General features: G+C 45.0%; 1 protein-coding gene across 1 annotated transcript in view; it reads right to left on the bottom strand.

Annotated features, from left to right (window-relative positions):
• LOC8026540 (calcium/calmodulin-dependent protein kinase type 1) overlaps positions 1-14,054 on the bottom strand; it is a 34,988-nt gene extending 20,934 nt beyond the window's left edge. The window contains exons 1-3 of the mRNA XM_029984034.4: positions 13,825-14,054; positions 3,380-3,514; positions 1,930-2,004 (exon numbers count right to left, since the gene is read on the bottom strand). Coding sequence (XP_029839894.1) covers positions 1,930-2,004; positions 3,380-3,514; positions 13,825-13,919 — 305 coding nt within the window. The 5' untranslated portion in view covers positions 13,920-14,054. The remainder of the gene's footprint in view (positions 1-1,929; positions 2,005-3,379; positions 3,515-13,824) is intronic.
• Positions 14,055-14,964: the final 910 nt, after the last annotated feature.

Raw genomic sequence — 14,964 nt, 5'->3', positions numbered from 1 at the left:
TATAAAAACCTACAGTTTTGCTTTGAAACTGACACTGCACTTTACCGGCGTTGGAACCAGAGTTGTGTCAAAACTCGCTTCCCATGAATGTCGATTAGGAACTACATTGACTAATGTATTTATTCAAATATACACCCACATTTTTTTCTCCTTTCTTGGCACAGCAGTTTTAGAATCAGAGGTGAACCTAAAGTCAGACCAAAGAAGGAGAGCATGTAACGATACTCCGCAAAATTTCCGAGCCAATAGCAATTACCCCAAGAACCGCTGCTCCTAGCACTCCCCTGCAAAGTGGTGAAACTTGGCGCGCATGCACTGGTGTCGGGCGGTGAAGGTAAGGCCGAGCAACGCGGGTGCTATCGTACACTGTGCCCGTAGCCACGGCACAGAAACACCTGGTAGATACGACGATCGAGTGATCTCGTCGAGATTAAAATGTCCTGGTTCTGTATTATCGCAGTAGCTGCCATCCCATTATTTTGCAAAATTTTCTCTCTACTTTGAGACGCCCATGTTACCGACCTCGTCTGGAAGCTCGGACGATGACGGGACCGGCACGGTGGACGAGCAATCTCTATATTTTCTTTCGTTTTAGGTCAAAGTGCAGCAGACGCTACGAGCCAATGGGACCAATCAAACAGCATCGAGAGCACGACATCGAGGCATTGGTCATCGTTCTATACGTGTTCTCTCATAGACTCAATCGACTACCGTAATATCTCGAGAAATAGCCCAACTAAAATTGAAAGCAAATCCGATGGAAATAAGGAATAAGACAACTTCCAATGTGCAATAAAAAGTCAAAAAAAAAAAAAAAAATGGCTAGTTTTAGATTTTGTGATTTGCGAAACTTGAGATCGCTGAGAGAAGCTGATGAACCAAAGACCGTTTTTCTCAGTCACCAATGACTCGCTTATCTTTCGCCATGGCTAAGTGACACCATTTCTGCTGAGGTCATCACTGGTAAGGGCCTTGCAATTACTAGAAGTTTCTAGAACTGGAACTTTTGGTGTTTTTCGAAAAATAGCAAATCATGCCAAAAAAAGGGGGCGGGTTATCTTTCGGGGGTGGAGCATCTCTCTACGGCAAGCGCTGCAAATGCGCCATGACTTACGCCTTTAGTGCGTGAGTTCGTGGTTTTATGTGTTCGAGCCTTTGACTTCGTTATTACCTAATTTAAACAAACTATACTGAGAGTAATGATTCTGCAAAATATATATTTGATACATTTTTCTTTCCTTCTGCTAGTCTGATTATTAGAATCAACCAATATTAAAATATTTTAAAATTTATTTTGTTAGAGGTTATCTTGGTGCAGGCGTCGCGAACCTTGTAGACAAAATTACATTTTGGCACAAGATGTAACACCTTTCGTTCATGGTGCAATTGGCACTGAATTTCCATCCTTGCAATGTTTTTACACCAAAACAGTGCTCAGCAACACACTGTAGAGTGAATTTATGTATATATGTATAATTAAAAATATGAGTGCAGCAAGGGTGCATCGCTGGCTAGCATGATTGCATCACAAACTGAAAAGACACGGATACAGCAAAGAGAAGTTTTCATGCACTAGAGCTTGCTACATCAAGCTTCTGCTGTAGGCCAGCTTCAGAGAGAATATTGCTACATCACTGCTAGGAAAATATTTGTTGAAGCAGTAAGTATTAGGAATGCATGCGAGGTTTGCAACATCAAAATTGACAACTCGTCTGGAAACCACACGTTACTTATTAACGGGTGGTCACGTCTAACATCAATTCATTGTGGCGGTCACAAATTAAAAAGCACTTCTCTGCCTGCGGTCAGTTTTAAATAAACTCCCCATTCAAAAGACAAACTGTTTGCAACTGGCACAACTGTGCTCGTCCGTAACGAGGCAGCAACAAAAACCCAAGAAATAGAGGCATCAAAGCGTGCGAGACTCACAGCTCCATCACTAAATACACCTTGTTCTTGTCTTCGTATGTTTCCAAAAGCTGGACTATGTTTGGGTGCTTCAACCTGGAAAAGAAAAAAGGAACATAGGAGAGCAAATGTAGTTGGGATTAATGAATCAGGACCAGCCTGGTTAGAGCACGCAGGAAGCTACAATTCGCGCATATCCTCCATTCTAGCACGCTCATTGCTTCGTGTAAACCAGCCATCATGCTCCAGGGACCATGACTGAAATCTCATTGTACGCTTAGGGTAAGCTTCAGTGACTGAAATTTCATAGTGCAGTTACATATAAGCTATAGACCCTTTTTTTAAGGGTGCCGCCATCTTGAGAATTGCAGTGCCAATGCAGCCGTCTAGCGGCTTAAAGCTTCAAGTACTGGCTGGTTCTGGCAGCACAGCTATCTGGGTGGGCAACAGTGTGGGTATGGGGGTGGGAACATGGTTAGACCTGGCTACGGTGGGCTACAATAAATTGACCGGAACTTGGCCTGTTCAATTGAGCTGGCTAATGACAGGCCATCACCATGCCTCCTCGAAAGAACGAGGACGACGACAATGGGGTGCTTTGACTGAGTTTGAACAACGAAGGTATATATGAGCAGTTTAATGTAGTCCATGCAGGTAAGTTTTCACCATTTGATAGCTGAATCATGAGTAATGGCACATAGACACTTTCATACCCTTCAAATGTTATGGAGCAATAGCATACCTTGCAGTGAAAACATAACTGAGCACCTGCACAGGGTTGGAATCAGTGCTCTCGTAGACAAAGTAGTCGTGAGCATAAACATGACGATGAGTCTGGTACAAAGCTCTCACGATTGACGCTTGAAATCAACTGATTTCATAAATAAGGATCCTTGTGGAATGTGTACAGCTCAATAACACTGCAGTCACACTCGTGCTGCAGTTTCTTGTGCTCATAGCACGATCTTATTAAAATTATCTGTGCACACGACGACGACGCAGTGATAGCCAGACAACCGTAGATTTGGGGAATCGTAACAAAAGAAGGGGAGCACTCTAACTTACTCACGCACGACGTTCGTTTCTAAGACCTTTTCGCCCATTACCAAGGCGGTTGCATACCCTGCGTCAGCGGGCAATCCGAGAATGCACCGGGTCGAGGGTATGTCGGTTACGCGCTGGTACAAGGTTATGCGAAAGAAGTCTATAGTCACTAAAATTTCATCGACAAAAGGTTTCGAGGCTTGCCTTTTTCCGCAAAGTCCGCAAGTCCGCAAATGAAGTTCACGGAAACTGCAACTCAAATACATTCACTCGATCGGCGCTGTAAATACTCCGCAGGCCCGATCACGAGCGAGGATTTGGACGCAAGAACAGCCAAAAGACAATGCCAACCTCAACTTTAGGTAACTGCGTCGATCGTCCGTGGTTTGTCCGACGAGCGCACCGAGCGAAAGCGAGCTCTTCTCACCTTCTGAGGACCTTGATTTCGTTCTCGAGGGAGTCCTCCTTGCCCTTGAGGGCCTTCTTGTCAATGCACTTGATGGCGTGCATGACGCCGGGGGTGTCCCGGCTCTCCGCAAGCACCACCTGGGAGAAGGCTCCCCTGCACACAAACACACAGAGGGGCTTGGTCACGTCGGTGCCACCACCGACCGGGTATGCTACGCTCCCTGGAATGCTCTACTGCGTCCTAAAAAGCAGTCCCTCCATTTCCACTTGACGTCATAAAATGCGTCGCGCCATTGCTGGCCACGATCCCGGACGTGGCAGACACCCGCTCTGCTGCAGGTCACTCTCCAGCTGTCCTCAAGAACTTTGGCAGTTGTCGTGGACTCGTGCTTGTTGTGCTTTTTGCCAGAACTTGTACCTCCACCACCTCCGACGGCGTGACACAGCAGCTTTTTTGGCGTCGTTTCCTGCCACTTGGAAACCACTTTTGATGCGGAATAGGATGCCAAACACACCGTTCACTCCAGGCATCGTAGGTAAGCAACTACCGAACCACTTCTGAGCGGCTCTTGGAACGAGGATGGTCCCAACTGACGAGGAAACTGCCCGTTTGCAGGCACCACTCGGCAAGCGGGTGCCGGTCAACAAAAGCCTGAAATCGGATTCACACTCGAAGCACGTGGGAGGTGCGGGAGCGCACCAAAGGTACCATTCATGCAACAGGAGAAAAGCTGAAGTTTGAAAATGTGAATGATTAGATTATCCTCCAATTTTTCCCATCACTAGCTTTGCTCCTGTTGAACAAATAATACTTTAGTTACCCCCCCCCCCCCCCCCCTTGCTCCCCCCACGATTCGAGTCGTTCTAAAATTGACTGATCTAGTGGTCTTCAATGACACTCGCCAACAAGTTTCTAATTAGAACCACACATCTATTTTCACCAATTAAAAAGTTAATTAACAAAATTTAGTTAATTATCCTACTTACTGTCAAGATTAGCCCCTTATCTTATGTCCCCCTGATTATATAACACGCCTGCACAAACTGCATTAGTGTACCTTGGACGTATATCTTTAACTGTCTGAATTGCTCAAAACCAAACACCTCGTATAATGATAAACCATAAAAGGTCATCCACCCAGTTTTAGCGGAAGCGATGAAAGCCGAAAAAGCTTTTGGGGTGCAAATCTGGGCCATACTTCTTGGTAGGAGTTCAGCCCGATCCGTTAATCTGCACGGTTTGTGGACCCAACCGTTGACCTGTGGACCTTAATTGACTCATGGGGCCGTTTCCCGAACATTTTCTATCAGCGGCTGGTCCTTGCGCTTTAGTTCCGTCGCTCAAAACGTCGCCCAGCATAACCGAGCAGAGAGAGAGAGAGAAAGCTATTACCGTCAAATTGCTTGACTCCATATGCCAACTTTGACAAAGCACGCAAATGTGTGCTGGAATGGACCTTTTTCCAGCACACATGTGCATGCAATGGAAAACATATTCAGCATTTGTCTTTGTGCGTCTGCTGTCCTTTTTGCTGATTCTTTTGTCAGTAGCGGTAGCATGGTGCAAAAAAGCAATGAAACCCGACACAACAACACAATGCCAACGTGTTTTGACGGGTGGAGGCATGTCGGGCTGCCCTTCGTTTGTTGTTCGCAGACTACTCCCCACACGGCGCTTGATGCTCGAAAAAGGTCCGTTGGGAGGTGCCGGCAAACAATCTGTCCGATGCAAGTGACTCAAAAATTGAGAGCCCTTCCACCCCGTGAAGAGAGAAGTCCAGCGAAGCCGCCGAAGAGCGCGCAGGCCTCCAAAAAGAGCGGCATTGCGCAATGTCACGGGGGAGAGAGATGTTGCACGTAGCGAGGAGTATACACGACTCAGGAAAGAGGCGGCAGCGGTGGAGAGGAGTATAAAGTGGGGCATATATCGTTGCGTTTGAAAATTGTTGGTCTACGCTCGGTCCGTCGCCGGAAACCGTCCGCCAGAACCTAGTCACAGACAGCTCCGTTGTAAAATGCACATGCGTCATAGATTGGCCCCCCCCCCCCCCACAATGCGCATCAACCTGGGACTTCTCTTCTGCACGTGCTTCACAAGCAGCCAAACAAAAAGAGGTATTTTGTGAAAGAAGCATGAAGTTGACGGTGGATGCAAACCAATCGCCAAAACCAAAAATAAAAGGGGGACGATTTTGCTGCGTTGTGAACTTGAGGAAGCTGATGACGACGATGCGCGTAGAAACTGTGCGTAATATTAAAATAACAATAATAGGTTTATTTGCTATCTAAGTATAATGGGAGCTGATGAAATAAATGCAGTCCAAAGCAGCTTGACTGGACAGCACTCAAACACCAAACAGTGAGGAGAAAAGAAACAAAAATTAATACAAGAAATCATACAATATGGGATATGTTCACCATAAAAACAACAAAAACCACAAACAAAGCAATAGATAACAATTAAATTTGCCTAGATAAGATAAAATGATTGGGAAGCTGAACACAAGAAAGAAAAACAGAGAACTTAACGGATTATACTGACAGTTCCAATCTGGTATCATCTAGTCTAAACTCCATAGACGTAACTTAGGAAAGTAAATTTGTTAAAATATGTTTTCTTCTCATCAGGGTGTCTAGCAAATTATTATTTGAAATTCCCGGACTTTTCCAGTGAAATTCCCTGACCACTGTAGAGGCGGTTAAATATACAAGACCATTACAACACATGGAATTGAGCATTGAGCACTGTGAGGATAATTTTTCACGGGCATAATCCAACTTGCATATTCCGAAATATTCAGGTTTGTCCAGCCCGGATTAAACAAGCACTTTCTTGCCGCCGACATCAGTGAAGAGGCCGCTTCCGGAAACACGATAAAAACATAACGGCCAACAACGCACATCAATAACCGGATGGCAGCATGGCTGGCATGGCCGCCAGATGCACACTTTCGGATACTTTTGGCTTACGGCTTGGATTGGGGTCTGCGGTTTTTCCATTTGTTACTAAATCTAGTAGCTCTACTTGGATCTAGCCTAGTGTCGTGCCCTCAATCCAATCCAATCCAAGGCTTGGACTGGATTTGTCGGCTGTTTTATTTGCATCGGGTAGCACACTCTACATCGGGTGAGCAGAGCCCGCGCTTCGCTCCAAGCAGAATTTATTGCCTAGTTTTCTGCCCCCAAGTCCTGAAGCCTTTGCTCGGGGCACTCGATGGCGTTTCCGGCTCAATTTCCCTGACTGGGCTCGCTTTTTGACAATATCCCTGACAATACCCAGTCGCTAGACACCCTGTCATAGTATTTGTAGTTGAACGAATCTTTCTGGCAGCTACCTCAGTTTATTTTTCATTAAACTCTGAACATACAAAGCCCTACAAATACGACTTTTTTGCCAAACAAAACGTGGCAAGACCTCAGACTGCTGCTCATAGGACTTGTTTGGTGATAATAAATATAAATTCAAATGATTTTCACTAAAGCCAGGAATTTGAAATTATTTTCAACTGAGTGCACTAACGGCCTGAAACAGTAAAAACGAATATTTTTCTCTGAAAAGTGTATAAATTCTGCAATGTGACTTATATACTGCTCTGCATTTCCATAAAACAAGATATTTTAACTGTGACTCTTTCATTCAAGGGCTGAGCATTACATTAGCACGAATCACAAAAAGTTGCTATATGCGACGCCGAAGTGCTGACCAACAAACTTGAAAGGATACTTTTCTTCAAGGTCACATAAATTGTTAACATAAAGCAATTTACGTTATTCTTCGCATATTCCAGTTTGAAAGTTCTTAAAGTCGACTTTGCATCGTGCGAAAGCTATCTCGCCCCCCGCAAACTTAGAAGCCCCCATTGAACTCTTCTTTTCTCCTATGCTCGAAATTCTTTCCACAGAACTTCCACTGTCTTCAGAACAAAGGAAAATACTGGCCAAGGCATCAGGTCATGCGCAAGAACGGCCACCGGCCTTCCATAAATGATTGCGGCCTCACTGCACATCTGGCATTTGCAAAAAGATGTCGGAGAACGCCGAACATTCTTCCAAACCAGTCTTGGCTTCTTTACCTTTTCATATCGATGACAATCTCAGCTGCTGGTTCGCAAGCGGCATGAAGGGCTGCCGTTTCTTCGGCAGATTAGACGGCTAATGAGCCAGAAGAAAAAGGCCCCCCCGTTTCGAAACCTTTAATGCCGCCCTTATAAACATTGTGTCCCGGCTCCATTTAAAAAAGAAGAGAAGATGTTGTTTTTTTTTAAATAGCCCCAAAAGTTGAACACCAAGAAAATGTTATGCAAACTCAAAAGTGGTAACACCGATACATAAATGCAACAAAGCAGCGAGAATTTCACGAAGGGCTTGATGGCGCAATCAATTCGCCTCGTGTAATTATATTACTCGAGTAGCATTCGTGGTTGCGGTAAAGCATCGCTTATTATTCAACAAGCTGGATTCCCGCCTCGCTCCCCTTTCCTTTTAGATCCGAGACAGCTGCGAATGACTGATAGAGTCAGTGCAGTTTCTGCAAGCTTGCAGCTTCGCCGACTTATTGGATAAACAAAAGGCTCAAAAGAAAAACGGAAAAAAGGACCCCTTAATGTAAAACCTTGCATTTAAAAGAAAGAATAATAAAAGCTGCATCGCAATTTTGATTTGCTAAAGCGTTCCGCCTCTCTTTTACGGTTGACAGTTGTGGTGAAATTACGGATTTCAGAGGCCTAGAATACCACACGGCGGCCGTTCGTTGCGTCTCAGAATTTCATGGACAAGCTCAAAGCCACTACAAGCTCCACTACCAGCCAGAGTGCACATTTTCTGGAGCTCAATTGGCATTCAATTGTAGAGACAACTTACAGGAGAGCACATATATATCTATATTCCGTTTGAATTCCTAGCCATATTTCTGAGGACTTGACCAGTGAATGCACCATGATTTTCGCAGTTGTTGAAAACAGATCCCTTAAATGGCAAAATAATATCGAGCAAGAAAAACACAAATCACCTTTCCTTTGCGAGGTGAAATGGCCAAAGCACACATCATACGAAAACATGCATGGACGTGGTTGTAGCCCGGAACGCTAATTGTAAAAACTGTACACATAAGTCATTCAGGCCGAAAAGTAAAATATTCTCTCACATTGTCATACGGCAATTGTCACAAATGGGCGTGTTTAGGTATAAACAAATTCCATAACTGGCAGGAGTCTATTGGCATTTATTTTTTTAGTTAAGTTTGCCGTTTGTCTGTTTTGTCTTTGTTGTGCTAAACACGTTGTTTAATTATATTTTATGTTCCATTTGACAGCACCTAACGATTTAAAACTCCGGTCTTTCCCCAAGATGAAAAATGCGAGCAACTTAAAGTTCCATTCTCAAGCTTTAACCAGCTTGAGAATGGAACCAGCTTGAGAATGTGTCTAACGTAGCTCTCTTTCCCGGTCTCCTCCCCTTTCCAGAGATTTCGTTTTACACTCTTAACACATTTCTCCATGTCATATAACTAATAATCTTAATACCCATCAAAAATGAAAATGATGCAGTGGCAAGTTTTTCTAAGACAACTCCTTGGATGTTGAAATATGCTTGGCTAGCAGTTGGAGCATCTGTTACTGGCATCCGTACGACTCTTCACTGATAAACACAGTTGTGACCAACTTCAAAACCAATAAGGCAATATCCTTCACATGTGTGTGTTAAATAAAGAATGCCAGATTAAAACTCATTTCAATGCAATATTTCTGTGTCCCATTACTTTTTCATCAAAATCAACGACAAATTTTTTTTTTTTTCTTTTCCAGATTTTTTAAAAGTCCCCACTAATTCCCAACATTTTCCCATCTTTCAAAGGTGCGCCCTGGCGTGACCCTAGAACATTATGCTCCAGTGTGATAACGATCCGGCTCAATAGACCAATCTAGCTAAGCATACCACGCATGTGTGGCCCCGCCACAACTGTAGTTTGTAGGAGGCAGCCGCCAGCTCACAAGATAGCTCGTGCCGCCCCGTGCTCTGCTCGCGCAGGCCCTCGGTGGGGCTGTCGCAGAAAGACGACAGTTTTGACAATGGATGGCGGCAGTGGTGGCGTAATAAAAGTGGCTGGGAGATCGGTCTATTGCCGTATTATATGGTTTCACTTTTCGCTCGTTTTGACCCACCAAGTTACGGCGATGAGATCTACAGCTGACAACCACCAGGGATGTTGGAATGTTTTGTCAAACCTCAGGGTCGAATCTTCAAACGTTTGGCAAAATCCAACAAAGCTTGGCTTTTGAACGGCGTTGCTCGTCTTCACAAAATATTTTGATTTTTGAAAAAAAAAATATTATATACAATAGATTCTTTAGAATTCCAGAAAATTCTTACTCCTGTTTATACAGTATAAAAGAAAACATACAAGTTTTTAATTATTTACTTAGTAATCCTCCCCAACAGGTGGTGTCAGCTCATTCTGAGTTTCTGCGCATGCGCAAAAAGGTTCAACTACAGTCGAAATTCTGTTATACTTTGTGCTACAAGTTTGAAAAAGTCAAACCTGTTTGGACTCAAACCTCAGCAGGTTTGCAGCATCCCTGACAATTCATAGCTGAAATGTAGAGAATCCATTACAGTCAGGTTTAAATCTATACATAGATGTGAGAAAGAGAAGCAAGCAGACCCAAGCAAACCAGCAAAAGAAGCAACTTTGTAGCAGCCTACATGTCTACTACAAAGTTACTTTCTTAGGAAAGTACATGCTGAAAGACATAAAGTTAACTGCAAAATTATGTTCATCTCACATGGTGTTGCTTGCACCAGTCGTTCACTTTGCGCAGCTATCCAAGTATATCAGTCAATGCAACATGGGGCTAGATAAGACCCACATTAAAAAGGCAAGAACTGAAGCTGTGCAGTGCGATGGTCCTTACTGAACTTTGTCGTTTCAAGGTTGCACCGAACTAAGCCAGTTCACAAATTAAAAGAAAAGGTCTCGTTAGATATTGTAACCAGCAGAAACAAAGAAACACTTCACAAAACAGTTTGGAATGAATGCCACGTGTTCCGACGAAATAATGGACCATAGCCTCCTCTACACTGAAAATGCCTGCCCAATTCCTGGCTCCCCCATGCTTTAGCACTGTCGCGCCTGCTTCACATAATCATTGCCAGGGGCGCCACCTCCCATACAATGAACATGATGATTGTCTGCTGCGCACTGTTACTACCGCCCCCAACGTATGTAATTCCAATACTTCAGAACACATACTTCATAGCGGGTGAGCTGCAACATGTTGTGGAACATGAACGCTCGTACCGCAAAGAGTGTTTTCCAAGATGAAGGCTCACACCGCAAAGACTGTCGTCCAAATAGTGGGTGTGTGAAAGAATGGACGCCGTTAGAGCTTGACGACGAATCCTGACGAAACGAGGACTTTGAATTGCCTTCTGCCATAACAATATGTAGTTTCCAACAGTGAATAAATATAAGGGACAGTAGGTACAGCCCAACATAATGCCCAACAGCAAACACTTAAAGTTTTTATTGCTGAGGTCAAGGACAAGGCAAAGAGCAGGTGAAGAGCAATTGCAATGGACAGGGTCCTCTGGAGTTACAATCAATACAAAGTTCCCTATGCAGTGTGGATGGTGTTAACTGTGGCAGGGCTCACAATTTGTAATGACGTACTGTGCCTGTCGCCAGGCGCTCGCCACTACTTCAAGCTGCGAGAGGGCCGTGAGGTCAGCCACTCAAACAGCACCAGAAGACGCCATGGAAGGGTATATGGTCTGATCCAGGTTTGTTGACAGGGAGGCCCGGACCAAGCTGGGGCTGTGAGTGAAGCCTCAGTAAAATGCTGAGGCTTTACTCAAACAAGTTTTAAGGCAGGCCTGTCTAGATAGGCCTTTCTTAATGTCCATATTAAAGCCATGCCTACTTCATACATTGGAGTAGCAGAATGCAGAATTTGGGATGCAGTCTTTCTTCAAAATGGGCTTTAGTCACTTTTTATGCTTCCGGGTGTTGCTTGGGGTCTCAAGACATAAGAGTCCCTGCACCTCTTTTTGCGAGTCTGTCTAAAATGCGGCAAAAGGACTGGTAAAAAAAATAGCACCAAGAATGCACGAGAGAGGCTTAGTGACTTCGTTCACATTGTTTATGCTTTCTGTCTTGTATGGGGAAGCAATGCAACCTCGTGGTGATAGCTGGCACCTGGCAATTGGGCAGGCAATATCATTATAAAGGAACCTATGGATGGACATACATTTATTTTGCACTGCCCTAGCAAAATAAGTCTCAGGATCAATTTTTAATGACGCTTTTCACTGGAGAAGGTCGGAAACAAGTATCGGTAGCAGAGCCTTCCTGACGAGTTGTCAACCTCACAGATCAAGAATTGTTCTTGGATCGATGTATGTCCAAAACCAGAAGCTCCAGATTAATAAAAACGCATCAAATCGAGACAGCCATATGCCGAAAGAGGCAAACAAGCGCCTTGATGCGGGTCAGCCTGAAGACAAAGCGGCCAAGACAAATGCTTTACTTCCGAGTCAATCCAAATTAATTGATCCATTGCTTTCTTTGGTGGTGATAGTGACGTGAGGTCTCATCAAGCTGGAGGTAAAGTGCTGGCAATGTCAGCCAGAGCATGTCGCAAGGGGGTCTCTGAAGCCTAACCAGTTGCTACTCACCGACAACTAGACCTAAAGGCGCACCTTAAAGTCCCTCTATCCCTGGAAAAGTGGCGCCATTCATTGTTGTGGAGATGCTCGAGACAGATGCCGTGTGTCACTTCTGGGAAGAACATGGCGTCTGAAACCTAGCTCAGTGCTGCGCTGTGCTGCCATGATCTTCCCAAGGGCTGCTGCATGTTGCACGTGTCTCGTGCATTGACACACTTTGCGCTACTCTTAAAACATGAAGGGGCTCTAGCGCATCTGGCATGCCGGTGCCACCTATGAGGTGACCCTGGAAGTGAATTTCGCTAGAGTGAAGGTTTTGCACTATTTGCGCGACAAAAGTTTTGCACTATCTGTGAAGCCGTTTACAGCATTGTCAGAACTTTTCGAGTCAATAAGGAAAGAATGATGCATACAGTAATGCCAACTATGGCTATCCAATAAATGGTGCCAGTGTGTTCTCCATCACAAGGGGTCGTAAGCGGTTGTACCAATGTGCATTCGTGTCTCACTATTGCACAATGACTATTAAAGCTAGACCCCAGGTCATAGTGCACTCGCTCGATTTCTCGTGCAGCGTGAACCAGTGCTGCTGTACCCCGGAGTCAGATCAAGGTCACACTGACGAAATGCATCTAATTTTATCTTATATATTCCCCGGACGAAACAGCACCACACATACGCCGCAAAACTCTCATTCTGTACCCTCGGTTCGAAAACCAGTGGTGGCCAATAATTTATTGAGTCGTGTGACAGTGCACCTGTTCCAAGTTTCAGGAAATGAAGCCGAAATAAATATTGGAATTCTTTTTTTACTACTAATCTGCCTTTTTTTTTTCTGGGCAAAAGCAGGGGGAGGGGGGTTCTTTTTTTCTTGGCGGGGGGAAGGGGGGAGAGAGGTGCGCGCGCACAAATGTTTACATTTTCGGTTACATAACCCTCCACAAATGTTCGTATTTGTGGCTACATACAAATGCCAACGTTTGTAGTGTGTGAGTAAACCTAGATGCTTCCCTGGACAACGGCAAACCCAATGCGATGTGGACGGAAGTTTCCCTGTTCTCGCCTGATCTATATAATTTATTTTTGCTATTACACAAAACGGGAAGTTCGGCATTCCAGAGGGTTTACCCAGGAGCGTCGACATCCACGGCGTTACAATAGATGGCCAACTGTTACGTAAGCCGGATGCTCCACGGATGCATCCCCGGCGCATCTTTACATACCACACGCCGACGGACATCGAATCCGCGTCGTACAATCAAAACCATCCTCACAACGTCCGTTCGGATATTGCGCAACAGAAACCTCTCTTTCGCTAGTCTAACCTCAGCGCGGCTTCTCCAACGCCCAGAATCTGTGTTTTCAGTAGCGCGATTCATTCATTTTTCGGGAACAAATTAAAGATACAAATAACAAAAATCAGAGAGAAACGAGACGAGACGAACGGTGGTTTTCGCTTTGATTTCTCTCGTGCAATGCAGTCCGCCCGATTCAGACTGAACAGGACGAGAGATTTTGGGTGAGCTTCGCACGGCAATGCAGGGCCAAGTCGCTCCGATCCGGAGATGGACACGACGGGTGATACCTGTCAAGACAGCGCGCGCGGACAGCATTCCGACGCATGGATTTACCACGAGGAACCGGTGGCTGTCGGCATTGCGAATGATATAAAAGAAAGCTGGTCTGAATCTGTCGAGCTAAGAGCGTGCCGCTAGCCAACCAAGCAAATCCGATCCTGCATCGGCGGCATACGGCAAAAAAAGCAAAACAGAAACGGAGCGGTCCGGCTGGTGTACTTACGTTCCGAGGAGGTCCTTGAATTCATATTTTTCCTCGACACTGACACTTTCTTTGTCCTTCTTTCGTTGCGAGTCCTTTTTACCAAACAACGGCATGGCGAAATCACGGATCGCCGTTTCCCAGTTACCTCTAAATTAAATCAGTTTCTCCTAAATAAAAGCTGTCGCTAAACACGCTACGCTGGACGCCATGAGTACACTTTTCCTAAAAGAGCGACGGCCATTACCCGTGACGTCGCCGAAACCTGTCGTCGTCGACGTCATGGGCGAGAAGCGCTGACGTCACATACGGGCGCACAGGCGCACAGCGGCAGGCGGCGGCAGCGCAGCACGCGGCGGCGGCTCTCGCTGTAGTTCAGCTCAATATTTCTGCTCTCCGACGGCAAGATTAATTTGCCCGTTCAAATGCGCTACATAGATCTCTCCCGGCAGTCTGGCGAAAATGGAGCGCTGCGTCGTTTATCGCCCAGGTCATCCCAGTTAAAAATGAACCCGTTTAAACGAGGCGCTCAAACTCGGCGCCTGTGGCAGTGCTGTATGAAGTAGTCTTGGCAGAAAGATAGACAAGCTCCCCCTCGCCTTTTTTTTTTCTATATATACACATAAAACGGTTTTTGGCACTTAAAACAATTTTGTTTCAGAGTGAAAAATATAGATGCTTAGCGTCATAATAATAGGAACTTTTTTTTTTTTTTCCTTTATGCTTGACTTTGGCATGCCGCACTGCAACGTTTGCCCTCTTCGGTCGACTTTCGCTTGTCTGTGTTTGCGGGCGCACTTACATTTGCGCTACCGTGTCGCTGTCCCCGTCTTTCAGCCAATATAAAATCGACGGAGAAAATAAGATGTTAAGAAATCACGAGAATATTCACTTTCATAAAACCTGCGCTTTATTTCAAATAGGCGCGTGAATTATTAAATAAATTAAATATTGAATGTAACTTTACCCCTTTACTCTAGCAAAGAAAGAAAGCGAGAGAGGGATAAAAACTTCCGCATGTCCTATTTCTTTCTTTGTCTTCCTCGATGAATGCATTGAACATCCAGTTGGAGTCTGTCCTATCCCCTCCCAGGCAGCACACCATTGTTGGACCCCTGTTGGCCCAATGTTGGCAAAAAAATGGTTCCAATATTGGTCTGA

This window comes from Ixodes scapularis, unplaced genomic scaffold (assembly GCF_016920785.2).
Source record: "Ixodes scapularis isolate PalLabHiFi unplaced genomic scaffold, ASM1692078v2 PGA_scaffold8__174_contigs__length_109621045, whole genome shotgun sequence".
Lineage (NCBI taxonomy): Eukaryota > Metazoa > Arthropoda > Arachnida > Ixodida > Ixodidae > Ixodes > Ixodes scapularis.
The sequence above is the reverse complement of the archived record's forward strand: the minus strand, read 5'-3'. Positions and strand labels throughout refer to the sequence as shown.